This window comes from Scyliorhinus torazame, chromosome 14 (assembly GCF_047496885.1).
Source record: "Scyliorhinus torazame isolate Kashiwa2021f chromosome 14, sScyTor2.1, whole genome shotgun sequence".
In the NCBI taxonomy this organism is placed as follows: domain Eukaryota; kingdom Metazoa; phylum Chordata; class Chondrichthyes; order Carcharhiniformes; family Scyliorhinidae; genus Scyliorhinus; species Scyliorhinus torazame.
Window position 1 is genome coordinate 25,431,826 of NC_092720.1, and position 13,284 is coordinate 25,445,109.

The 13,284-nt window shown below is 51.8% G+C and overlaps 1 protein-coding gene across 6 annotated transcripts in view; it reads left to right on the forward strand.

Moving 5' to 3' along the window:
• The first annotated feature begins 12,149 nt into the window (after positions 1-12,149).
• Positions 12,150-13,284, forward strand: part of LOC140389586 (glutamate-rich protein 6) — a 90,502-nt gene continuing 89,367 nt past the window's right edge. For all 6 annotated transcript variants that reach the window (XM_072473846.1, XM_072473841.1, XM_072473842.1 and 3 more), the window contains exon 1: positions 12,150-12,334. In XM_072473846.1, the coding sequence (XP_072329947.1) occupies positions 12,274-12,334 (61 nt within the window). In that variant the 5' untranslated portion in view covers positions 12,150-12,273. The remainder of the gene's footprint in view (positions 12,335-13,284) is intronic.

The window sequence follows — 13,284 nt, forward strand, 5'->3', positions numbered from 1 at the left end:
ATGGAAAAAGGAGGAGAAAGTGGCCGGATTGCAGTGGATCCTTTAGAACAGCGGCAAGGAAGGCAAGCAAAAACCAAGATGGCGTCGGAAGGTGGCAGTTGAACATGGGGCCCTGAACAACAAGAGTTCTTGAAATGCTGTGTAGAAGAGATCAAAAAGGAAATGAAGAAAGAGCTGTTGGCCCCGATACTACAGGCGACCGAAGGGCTAAAGGAGGAACAAAAGACCCAGGAGCGGGAGCTTCGGGTCGTGAAGGCAAAGGCAGCCGAGAATGAGGACGACATACAGGGCCTGGTGGTGAAGACGGAGACGCAGGAGGCACATCAGAAACGATGTGTGGAAAGGTTGGAGGCACTGGAAAACAACGCAAGGAGGAACAACCTGAGGATTCTTGGTCTTCCTGAAGGTGTGGAGGGAGCGGACGTCGGGGCATATGTGAGCACGATGCTGCACTCGTTAATGGGAGCGGAGGCCCCGGCGGGTCCGTTGGAGGTGGAGGGAGCATACCGAGTGATGGCGCAAGGACCGAGAGCAGGAGAAATTCCCAGAGCCATAGTGGTGAGATTCCTCCGTTTTAAGGATAGAGAAATGGTCCTTAGATGGGCGAAGAAAACTCGGAGCAGTAAATGGGAGAACGCGGTGATCCGCGTTTATCAAGACTGGAGTGCGGAGGTGGCGAGAAGGAGGGCGAGCTTTAATCGGGCCAAGGCGGTGCTTCATAAAAAGAAGATAAAATTTGGAATGCTGCAACCTGCAAGACTGTGGGTCACATATCGAGGGAGGCACCACTACTTTAAGACGGCGGATGAAGCGTGGACTTTTATTGTGGAAGAAAAACTGGAATGAGCGGGTTATTAAAATGAACGTTTGAACAAAGTGGTGGGGCGAATGTGGGGGGCAAAGAGGGGGGTTAAAAAGGAGGAAAAGAGGAGTTTTATGTACTAATCCTGCGATGTGGTAACTTTTCTCTCTTCCACAGGTGGTGATGGGGGGAGGAGGGGAGGTGGAGGAGATGGGGCGTTGGCCATTGGGGGCGGGGCCAAGGGAGAAGCGCGGGCTTGGTTCCCGCGCTATGATAATCATGGCGGGAATAGAGAAGCAGGAAGGAGGGGGCGTCGCACGGTGCGAGCCGAGGTCACGGGGGGAAGCCGAGGTCGGCCAGAGTTTGCTGACTTCTGGGAGCAACATGGGGGGAGTAATTACGCTAGCGGGGGATCTAGCGGGGGGGGGTGGGAGGGGGGAATTACTGGGTTGCTGCTGCTGGGGAGAGGGGGGAGCTGGTATGGGAGAGGATGGGCGGGGGGGGCACCGCCTGGTGGAGATACAGCTGCGTGGGAACCGGGTGAGGAGCTGGAAAAAGGTGATGGCTAATCGACAAAGGGGGGGGCGGGTAGGAAGCCCCCCAACTCGGCTGATCACGTGGAACGTGAGAGGGTTGAACGGGGCCGATAAAGAGGGCACGGGTACTCGCACACCTTAAGAAACTTAAGGCAGATGTGGTTATGTTACATGAAACGCACCTGAAACTGATAGACCAGGTTAGGCTACGCAAAGGATGGGTGGGGCAGGTGTTCCATTCGGGGCTAGATGCGAAAAACAGGGGGGTGGCTATATTAGTGGGGAAGCGGGTAATGTTCGACGCAAAGACTATAGTGGCGGATAACGGGGGCAGATACGTGATGGTGAGTGGCAAACGACAGGGGGAGACGGTGGTTTTGGTAAACGTATATGCCCCGAATTGGGATGATGCCAATTTTATGAGGCGGATGCTAGGACGTATTCCGGACCTCGAGATGGGAAAGCTGATAATGGGGGGAGATTTTAATACGGTGTTGGAACCAGGGCTGGATAGGTCGAAGTCCAGGACTGGAAGGAGGCCGGCAGCAGCCAAGGTACTTAAAGATTTTATGGAGCAGATGGGAGGTGCAGACCCGTGGAGATTTAGCAGACCTAGGAGTAAGGAGTTCTCGTTTTTCTCCTATGTCCATAAAGTCTACTCGCGAATAGACTTTTTTGTGCTGGGTAGGGCATTGATCCCGAAGGTGAGGGGAACGGAGTATACGGCTATAGCCATTTCGGATCACGCTCCACACTGGGTGGACTTGGAGATAGGGGAGGAAACAGGAGGGCGCCCACCCTGGAGAATGGACATGGGACTAATGGCATTTGAGGGTGTGTGTCGAAGGGTGAGGGGGTGCATTGAAAAGTACTTGGAACTCAATGATAATGGGGAGGTCCAGGTGGGAGTGATCTGGGAGGCGTTGAAGGCGGTGGTTAGAGGGGAGCTGATATCAATAAGGGCACATAAAGGGAAGCAGGAGAGTAAGGAACGGGAGCGGTTGCTGCAAGAGCTTTTGAGGGTGGACAGACAATATGCGGAAGCACCGGAGGAGGGACTGTACAGGGAAAGGCAAAGGCTACATGTAGAATTTGACTTGCTGACTACGGGCACTGCAGAGGCACAATGGAGGAAGGCACAGGGTGTACAGTACGAATATGGGGAGAAGGCGAGCAGGTTGCTGGCACACCAATTGAGGAAAAGGGGAGCAGCGAGGGAAATAGGGGGAGTGAGGGATGAGGAAGGAGAGATGGAGCGGGGAGCGGAGAGAGTGAATGGAGTGTTCAAGACATTTTATAAAAAATTATATGAAGCTCAACCCCCGGATGGGAGGGAGAGAATGATGGGCTTCTTGGATCGGCTGGAATTTCCCAAGGTGGAAGAGCAGGAAAGGGTGGGACTGGGAGCACAGATCGAGGTAGAAGAAGTGGTGAAAGGAATTAGGAGCATGCAGGCGGGAAAGGCCCCGGGACCGGATGGATTCCCAGTCGAATTCTATAGAAAATATGTGGACTTGCTCGCCCCGGTACTGACGAGGACCTTTAATGAGGCAAAGGAAAGGGGACAACTGCCCCCGACTATGTCTGAAGCAACGATATCGCTTCTCTTAAAGAAGGAAAAGGACCCGCTACAATGCGGGTCCTATAGACCTATTTCCCTCCTAAATGTAGATGCCAAGATCCTGGCCAAGGTAATGGCAATGAGAATAGAGGAATGTGTCCCGGGGGTGGTCCACGAGGACCAAACTGGGTTTGTGAAGGGGAGACAGCTGAACACGAATATACGGAGGTTGTTAGGGGTAATGATGATGGCCCCACCAGAGGGAGAAACGGAGATAGTAGTGGCGATGGATGTCGAGAAAGCATTTGATAGAGTGGAGTGGGATTATTTGTGGGAGGTGTTGAGGAGATTTGGTTTTGGAGAGGGGTATGTTAGATGGGTGCAGCTGTTGTATAGGGCCCCAGTGGCGAGCGTGGTCACGAATGGACGGGGATCTGCATATTTTCGGCTCCATAGAGGGACAAGGCAGGGATGCCCTCTGTCCCCATTATTGTTTGCACTGGCGATTGAGCCCCTGGCGATAGCGTTGAGGGGTTCCAAGAAGTGGAGGGGAGTACTTAGGGGAGGAGAAGAACACCGGGTATCTTTGTATGCGGACGATTTGCTACTATACGTGGCGGACCCGGCGGAGGGGATGCCAGAAATAATGCGGATACTTGGGGAGTTTGGGGGTTTTTCAGGGTATAAATTGAACATGGGGAAAAGTGAGTTGTTTGTGGTGCATCCAGGGGAGCAGAGTAGAGAAATAGAGGACCTACCGTTGAGGAAGGTAACAAGGGACTTTCGTTACCTGGGGATCCAGATAGCTAAGAATTGGGGCACATTGCATAGGTTAAATTTAACGCGGTTGGTGGAACAGATGGAGGAGGATTTTAAGAGATGGGATATGGTATCCCTGTCACTGGCAGGGAGGGTGCAGGCGGTTAAGATGGTGGTCCTCCCGAGATTCCTCTTTGTGTTTCAGTGCCTTCTGGTGGTGATCACGAAGGCTTTTTTAAAAAGGATTGAAAAGAGCATCATGGGTTTTGTGTGGGCCGGAAAGACCCCGAGAGTGAGGAAGGGATTCTTACAGCGTAGCAGGGATCGGGGGGGGCTGGCACTCCCGAGCCTTAGTGAGTATTATTGGGCCGCTAATATTTCAATGGTGAGTAAGTGGATGGGAGAGGAGGAGGGAGCGGCGTGGAAGAGATTAGAGAGGGCGTCCTGTAGGGGGACTAGCCTACAGGCTATGGTGACAGCCCCATTGCCGTTCTCACCGAGGAACTACACGACAAGCCCGGTGGTGGTGGCTGCACTGAAGATCTGGGGACAGTGGAGACGGCATAGGGGAAAGACTGGAGCCTTGGGGGGGTCCCCGATAAGAAACAATCATAGGTTTGCCCCGGGGGGAATGGATGGGGGATATGGAATGTGGCAAAGAGCAGGAATAACGCAACTGAAAGATCTGTTTGTGGATGGGAAGTTCGCGAGTCTGGGAGCGCTGACCGAGAAATATGGGTTGCCCCAAGGGAATGCATTCAGGTATATGCAACTGAGGGCTTTTGCGAGGCAACAGGTGAGGGAATTCCCGCAGCTCCCGACACAAGAGGTGCAGGACAGAGTGATCTCAAAGACATGGGTGGGGGTTGGTAAGGTGTCAGATATATATAGGGAAATGAGGGACGAAGGGGAGACTATGGTAGATGAACTAAAAGGGAAATGGGAAGAAGAGCTGGGGGAGGAGATTGAGGAGGGGCTGTGGGCAGATGCCCTAAGCAGGGTAAACCCGTCGTCCTCGTGTGCCAGGCTAAGCCTGATTCAGTTTAAGGTATTACACAGGGCACATGTGACTGGAGCACGGCTCAGTAAATTTTTTGGGGTGGAGGATAGGTGTGCGAGGTGCTCGAGAAGCCCAGCGAATCATACCCATATGTTTTGGTCATGCCCGGCACTACAGGGGTTTTGGATGGGGGTGACAAAAGTGCTTTCAAAAGTAATAGGAGTCCGGGTCGAACCAAGCTGGGGGTTGGCTATATTTGGGGTTGCACAAGAGCCGGGAGTGCAGGAGGCGAGAGAGGCCGATGTTTTGGCCTTTGCGTCCCTAGTAGCCCGGCGCAGGATATTGCTAATGTGGAAAGAAGCCACCCCGGGGGTGGAGACCTGGATAAATGACATGGCGGGGTATTCAAGCTCGAGCGGATTAAGTTCGTCCTAAGGGGGTCGGCTCAAGGGTTCACCAGGCAGTGGCAACCGTTCGTCGAATACCTCGCAGAAAGATAGACGGAATGGAAAAAAGAAGGCAGCAGCAGCAGCCCAGGATCGAGGGGGGGGGGGAGGGGGGGGGAGGAGGAACCAGAAGGACTCTCAGGGTTGTTAATATATACTGTATAGTATGTATAGGTCGTTGCTACAGATAATTATATATTGGACTGTTAAATTATAATTTTGGAGAGTGTTACTTGTGACAAGGCAGTTGCCAATTAGGGCTAGTTTTCATTTTTGTTATTTATTATTTATTCATTTTTTGTTTATAAAATAGGTCATTGTTATTTGTGTTGTTATAATATTGTGTAAAGGATGCACAATGTACTGTGTTGGTTGACCAAATATTTTCAATAAAATATTTAATTTAAAAAAAAGAAGTCAAATGGAATTTTGTCCTTCATTGCTCGAGGGATGGAGTTTAAGACTAGGGAGGTTCTGCTGCAATTGTATAAGGTGTTAGTGAGGCCACACCTGGAGTATTATGTTCAGTTTTGGTCTCCTTACTTGAGAAAGGACGTACTGGCACTGGAGGGTGTGCAGAGGAGATTCACTAGGTTAATCCCAGAACTGAAGGGGTTGGATTACGAGGAGAGGTTGAGTAGACTGGCACTGTACTCGTTGGAATTTAGAAGGATGAGGGGGGATCTTATAGAAACATATAAGATTATGAAGGGAATAGATAGGATAGATGCGGGCAGGTTGTTTCCACTGGCGGGTGAAAGCAGAACTAGGGGGCATAGCCTCAAAATAAGGGGAAGTAGATTTAGGACTGAGTTTAGGAGGAACTTCTTCACCCAAAGGGTTGTGAATCTATGGAATTCCTTGCCCAGTGAAGCAGTAGAGGCTCCTTCATTAAATGTTTTTAAGATAAAGATAGATAGTTTTTTGAAGAATAAAGGGATTAAGGGTTATGGTGTTCGGGCCGGAAAGTGGAGCTGAGTCCACAAAAGATCAGCCATGATCTCATTGAACGGTGGAGCAGGCTCGAGGGGCCAGATGGCCTACTCCTGCTCCTAGTTCTTATGTTCTTATGTAAAGGCAGAGTACCTTAGACCATGCAAAGTGCCGAAAGCAAATTGCAGACCTGCAATCAATGCTTTCTGTCCAAAAGGGATTCCAAGACACCTTTAGGGAAAGTTTAGAACAGGAAGACGGCCCTGATTGGGAAGAATTGCAGGAGACAGTGCAGAGATATGTTCAGGGAACATGTGCGCAGGGAAAGCCCCAAAGGAGAAAAGCACCCCCACCCCCCACACAGCAGGTAGTACAGGCTCCCATGAATCCTGTAACAACCCACCGCACCGCCACAGCAGACGAGGCGGAAGTCTTATATTCCACCCCCCTCACAGTGACCCAATTACGGGACGCGTGTGCTAAAATCACACCGTTCCTCCCCGCTTCAGACCCACATCATTTCTTTGCCACCGTCAAACACCAGGCGACCTTGTACAGCCTGGATGAGAAAGAGCAGGTAAAGCTCACGGTCCTCAGCTTAGACCCATCGGTCGCAGCAGCCCTTCCCGACCCACAGAATGTAGGAGGAGGCACCCTTGCAGAAATGCATACCGCGATCCTGGATGCGATCGAGTATAACCGGGGCGACCCCGTGGATGGCCTAAATAAGTGCAGACAGAAAAAGTCTGAACACCCCACAGCATTTGCAGGATGCTTGTGGATTCACTTTGAAGCCATTTTCGGAAACGTAGACCGTGCCCATTTGTCCGCAGACAATATGGCCAAATGGACCCGCACCCTTATCTCCCATGCCACGGAAGCAGGACAGAATGCCTGTAGTAATTATGACCCCTCGGAGGAGGCTCATAATGAGAAGTGGGTGGTCAAAAGATTGTCCCGCGTTTGGGAACAGTCGGCTCACAATAAACCCGCCGCTAGAACCCCCGAGGAAAAACAAGCCGCCGCAAACGTGCAGGCAGTAAGAACCAGTCTTTACAACCCTACCTGGGTAAACGAGGGAAAGAGCAGCCCCCCAGCAAAACCGCAAGAATGCTACAATTGCGGACAGTTGGGACATTTTGCCAAAGAATGCAATGGCCCTAAAAAGCCAAGATGAGAAAGAGCAGGTAAAGCTCACGGTCCTCAGCTTAGACCCATCGGTCGCAGCAGCCCTTCCCGACCCACAGAATGTAGGAGGAGGCACCCTTGCAGAAATGCATACCGCGATCCTGGATGCGATCGAGTATAACCGGGGCGACCCCGTGGATGGCCTAAATAAGTGCAGACAGAAAAAGTCTGAACACCCCACAGCATTTGCAGGATGCTTGTGGATTCACTTTGAAGCCATTTTCGGAAACGTAGACCGTGCCCATTTGTCCGCAGACAATATGGCCAAATGGACCCGCACCCTTATCTCCCATGCCACGGAAGCAGGACAGAATGCCTGTAGTAATTATGACCCCTCAGAGGAGGCTCATAATGAGAAGTGGGTGGTCAAAAGATTGTCCCGCGTTTGGGAACAGTCGGCTCACAATAAACCCGCCGCTAGAACCCCCGAGGAAAAACAAGCCGCCGCAAACGTGCAGGCAGTAAGAACCAGTCTTTACAACCCTACCTGGGTAAACGAGGGAAAGAGCAGCCCCCCAGCAAAACCGCAAGAATGCTACAATTGCGGACAGTTGGGACATTTTGCCAAAGAATGCAATGGCCCTAAAAAGCCACAGAGAGCCCAACAGACAGGCACTATCAATAAGAAAAAAACAGAACCCCTACATAGCGTTAGCGCCCGATCGGATCAGACAGACTTGACCGGAACGGACTGACGGTGTACAGGCTCCCCCAGTTGGGTCTGCGATACCCTTTGGGATAGGTCAGGATGACCCGTAGTCGCAGCAAAGGTTAGGGGACGGCCAATCGAGCTTCTCTGGGACACAGGAGGGTCCCGCACAACCTTAAATTCCTCCACCCTTGGTAAGGACACGTGGCCCACTACAGCCACTATCACCCTCAGCGGCTTCACAGGCCACTCACAGCAGGGACACATCACAACCCCTGTACCCATCCAAATCGGAACCATTAATACAAAACACCCCGTAGTGTTAGTCGACCTGCCCCCAACAGCAGAGCACATTTTAGGGATCGACTTCATGAATTCTCACCACCTCTCTTTCGATCCAGTGTGTCTGGAAGATGGCGAAATCCGCGAGAGCCCCCGCAATGCTCACCATAGGGGACTATATGAACAAAATTAGCGCAGTGGGCGAGTTTTGGTTCAACCCCACCACACTCAGCACGGACCGACAGGTTAGGGCAGTCCTGCAAAAGAACAGGGCAGTATTCGCGACCCACAAGCACAACTGTGGACGGATGACTGGTTCCGTACAAATAACAGGACCGGACCCTAGACAAGCAGTACGGATTCCCCCTAGAAGCAGAGGGAGAAATCCTAAAGGTTATAGAAAGTTTATTAGAGCAGGGCGTCCTAAGATCGGTAGCCTCAACTAATAATGCCCCAATTTGGCCAGTAAGGAAGCCCGACGGATAATGGCGCTTGACCATAGATTATCGGGAACTCAATAAAGTCACCCCCGTAGCAGCCCCCACCGTTGCAACAAGTCCCGAGACCATGCTCAAACAGGGACTCCATGCCTGATATTTCACGGTTTTGGACGTCAGTAATGGGTTCTGGTCCATTCCATTGGCAAAGGCGTGCCAGTATAAATTTGCCTTCACTTTCCGAGCTCAGCAGTACACGTGGACATGCCTGCCACAAGGCTTCCACAACTCCCCCTCCATTTTCCACCGACAGCTGGCAAATGGACTAGCGAAATTTTCTCGCCCCGAATGTCTGGTATGGTATGTAGATGATCTACTACTGCAGACAGACACGAAGGAAGAGCACATTGAGCTTCTGTCCGAACTCCTGGAATTATACCATCCATTGGCTGTAAAGTAAACCCCAAAAAGGCCCAGATATTGGAACAGAAAGTGGTATATTTGGGTACTATTATCACACACGGCAAACGCGAGATCGAGCACAAAAGAATTGACTCGATCGCTAAATTGCCCCTTCCCCAACACGTTTCAGCCCTCCGGTCGTTTTTAGGACTGGTTGGCTTCTGCCGAAACCACATTGACGGTTTCGCCATCAAGGCAGCGCCCCTCTCAGACCTCCTAAAGAAAGGAGCCCCTTGGGAATGGCTTCCGCAGCATACGGATGCTGTGGAATCATTAAAACAGGCGCTCATAGCCGCCCCCGCACTACAAGTTCCCGACCCGCTTTCCCCTTACGCAATAGAGGTAGCGACCACAGACCGCACCCTCTCAGCCGTGCTCCTGCAGGAACGGCACGACCAGCTAAGACCCGTGGCTTATGCCTCCCGAATTTTAGATGCTGTGGAGCAGGGATTCTCAGCCTGTGAGAGGCACCTGCTCGCAGTTTTCTGGGCAGTCCAGTACTTCTCATACATTACCAGACTGAACCCCATCACCATTTTGACCGAGCACACCCCCACCCAACTTTTACTAGACGGACGACTTAAAGACGGTACCGTCAGCCAAATCCGTCCTGCTAGATGGACTCTTCTCTTACAAGGGCGGGACATCACAGTCAAACGGACCAAGACACGCACATACTTAACGGACAATCTACAGTACCCTGGAACCCCCATGAGTGTGAAATCATCTCGCCCTACCATAATACAGGCCCCTTTTTAACTAAAACACCCCCCAGAAAACTAGCCACTCCATCTCAGAACCCCTCTCACCCGGACACGTGTGATCCCATTAGGATCTATGTGGATGGATCTTCCACAGTCCTGGATGGGCAACGCATAACAGGTTGTGGGATTTATGTGGAGGACGCGCCCTCGAGGAAATCGCATTAAAATTACCCGGATACTTAGGCGCACAGGCAGCAGAGCTTGCGGCCATCGCTTACATCGTAGAGCACCCAGATTCCTTCCCCAGCCCAGCAGACATATATTCAGACAGTCTATACGTGTGCAACAGCCTCACTGAATTTCTGCCCCTCTGGGAAACAAGGGGATTTGTTTCCGCGGATGGGAAACCCCATCCCTCAGCCCCATTACTCCACCATATTTTGAAAAAAGCCAAGAACCGGACCTTTGGCATTATAGATGTCCGCAGACACCATCTTTCCTCCCCCCCTGGAAATGTAAAAGCCGACGTGCTGGCTAAGGCAGGATCCAGGCATGGGTACTTTTGGAAGCCCTCCGAGAGCGCCCCAGTGAGTGCGCCAGTGAGTGCAGTTCCGGTCGCGCAGACTAGGATCGAAGATCTAGTAGAGGCCCAGAAGCAGGATAGCGCTCTCACTGAAATCGTGAAAGGGAAGTTTCCAGCCTCATACGAGAGGTACAGAAATGCAATAACCATACATGACGGTGTGGTGCTAAAGGACACCCTTTATGTAGTTCCTCAGCAGGATAGGAACCAAATAATCTGTTTATTCCATGATGGTCATGGACACCAGGGAATCGAATTCACCGCAGCCCACCTCAAACAGCTTTGTTGGTGGTCTAATCCCATTACATTGAGAATTGCCTCATCTGCACTCAGAACAACCCAGATAGATATGCCAAAAAGGCACATCTCAGCCACACCCGACCCGTTAACGGCCCCTCGACTAACCTCCAGATCGATTTTATAGGTCCAATGCCCCCTTGCAGGAATGGCTATGTTCTGGTGGTCATAGACACTTTTACAAAGTGGGTGGAAGCATTTCCAGGCTGCACCAACACCGCGAAAACCACTGCCAAAATCCTAACCCACCACATCTTCACAAAATGGGGACTCCCCCGCAGTATTGAGTCGGACCAAGGTACTCACTTTACGGGACGGGTCATGCAGAACGTCCTCACGATATTTGGCATAACCCAAAAATTTCACATTGCGTACCACCCAGTCGAGTGGTATAGTGGAGGGCATGAATCGGACCCTAAAAACCACCCTTAGAAAAATGGTCCAGCAGAACAACACCACTTGGGATTCTGCCCTCCCCTTTGCGCTGATGTTTTTGCGTAACACTGTTTCCACCTCCACAGGTTTCACCCCACACACCCTCATGACCGGACGCCCCATGAAAGGGACAGAGTACTTGTTGGGTTTAGACCTGACCAGCCCTGAAGTTACGGCCCTCACCCATGAGAAAGCCGTTGAGCAATTACTTGCAAATGTAAAAACGGCTCAGTTAGCAGCCGCTGTTAAACTGGATACTAAAAGAAAACAGAGCAAGGCCTGTTTTGGTAAGGCAGTACATGCAACGGAGTACATGCTTGGCCAATCCACCTTACATTCGCGGCAGGGTGCCCCTGGAAAGGGAACATGCAGTGTCCATGGGCACCATCGAGGCCTTGTGTGCCCAGTCGGGGTGCTTTATTGACCCCTTTAACTGCACTCTTATTTGATGTTTTTAAGTTTCCGTTGATCTTTGTTATGTTCGGGCAGTGCCCCTAACAGGAGTGGCCCTTTTTTGCTTTGTCCCTCAGTTTGTTTCCTTTCTTTTTTGTCGGTGGACCTCAAAAGAGTGGCCAATCCACCTAACCACATCTTTTGAGTTGTGGGGGTGGGGGGGGGGGGGGCTATCCCCCCTTTTAAAAAATATGTTTGTTTGATGTTGGGGATAACGTCAAGTGCTTCCAGGAAGGCTGGTGTCAGAGCAGAAACAGTAGTGGGCACCAGTTCCCCGTGTCTGCGTGGCTCTCACTCCCACACAACCCAAAAAAGATTCACCTGAGGAAGGAGCTGAGCTCCGAAAGCTAGTGGTTAGAAACAAACCTGTTGGGACTTGAACCTGGTGTTGTAAGACTTCTTACTGTGCCCAGAAAAGATGTGCGGGGGTAGGTGCATCAGCCAGGCTAAATTACCCCTTAATTTTTTTTTTTGGGGGGGGGGGGGGGGGGGAAGAGAATTGGGTACTCTTTTTAAAAAAAAAAAAAGTAGTAGGCACCGGTTGGGCCGAATGGTCGAGAGGTGGATTCTGTCATCGAGAGAGTGCGCGCAGGCGCTGGGCAAGCGGCGGTCACCATGGCAACGCGCCATAACAATGCGGGAGCGGCTGTGTTGGTGAAGCCAGGCCCGCGGGCAAAGGGAAGGCCAAAGCCAGGGCCCCGCATTAGTTATTACTGACCTGGGATCCGCCCGAGAGACATCGCACCATGAGCGAGGAGGGCGAGCCGGAGAGGCCACGCACCCCCAGCCCGGACCAGGAAATCGCAGGTAAACGCGGGGAGGCGAACCGGTGACACGAAGCCCTCCTCCCGCGGAGGGTAACTGGAGCTGCACAGCCCAGCCAGGGGCCGGGGGAGGCCGTTCACAGCCCTCCCCAGACCACCCTCTACAAAAGGTTACCCTCCACGCCAGCCTTCCCTCCTCACTCCACCTCCCCTCCCTCCACCTCCCCTCCCTCCTCGCTCCACCTCATCTCCCTCCTCGCTCCACCTCCTCACTCTACATCATCCCCCTCCTCATTCTACCTATCTCCCTCCTCACTCCACCTCCCCTCCCTCCACCTCCCCTCCCTCCTCACTCCACCTCATCTCCCTCCTCGCTCCACCTCATCTCCCTCCTCACTCCACCTCCTCACTCTACATCATCCCCCTCCTCATTCTACCTATCTCCCTCCTCACTCTACCTCATCTCTCTGAGGGAAGACAAATTGGCGGGCTTAGCTGGTAGCACTCTGGCCTCTGAGGGTTGTCCCACAACAGCATTGAAGGATGTAATTCCAAAACGCAAAGCAGTTTAAGGCCACAAGATGTGGCAGCAGAAGCAGGCCATTCGGTCCATCAATTCAATGGAATCACGACTGATCTGAAATGGTAACCCTCTATTCCACTTTCCGTCCTTATCCCTATGACCCTCGATTCCTTACTGATTAAAAATCTGTCCATCTCAGCCTTGAACATACTTAATTATCCCGCTTCTACAGCCCTCTGCGATAAACAATTCACAGATTTGCCATTATAATAATCTTTATTTGTATCACAAGTAGGTTTACATTAACACTGCAATTAAGTTACTGTGAAAATCCCCTAGTCGCCACATTCCGGCACCTGTTCGGGTACACTGCGGGAGAATTCAGAATGTCCAATTCACCTAACAAGCACGTCTTTCAGGACTTGTGGGAGGAAACCGGAGCACCCGGAGGAGGCCCACGCAGACACGGG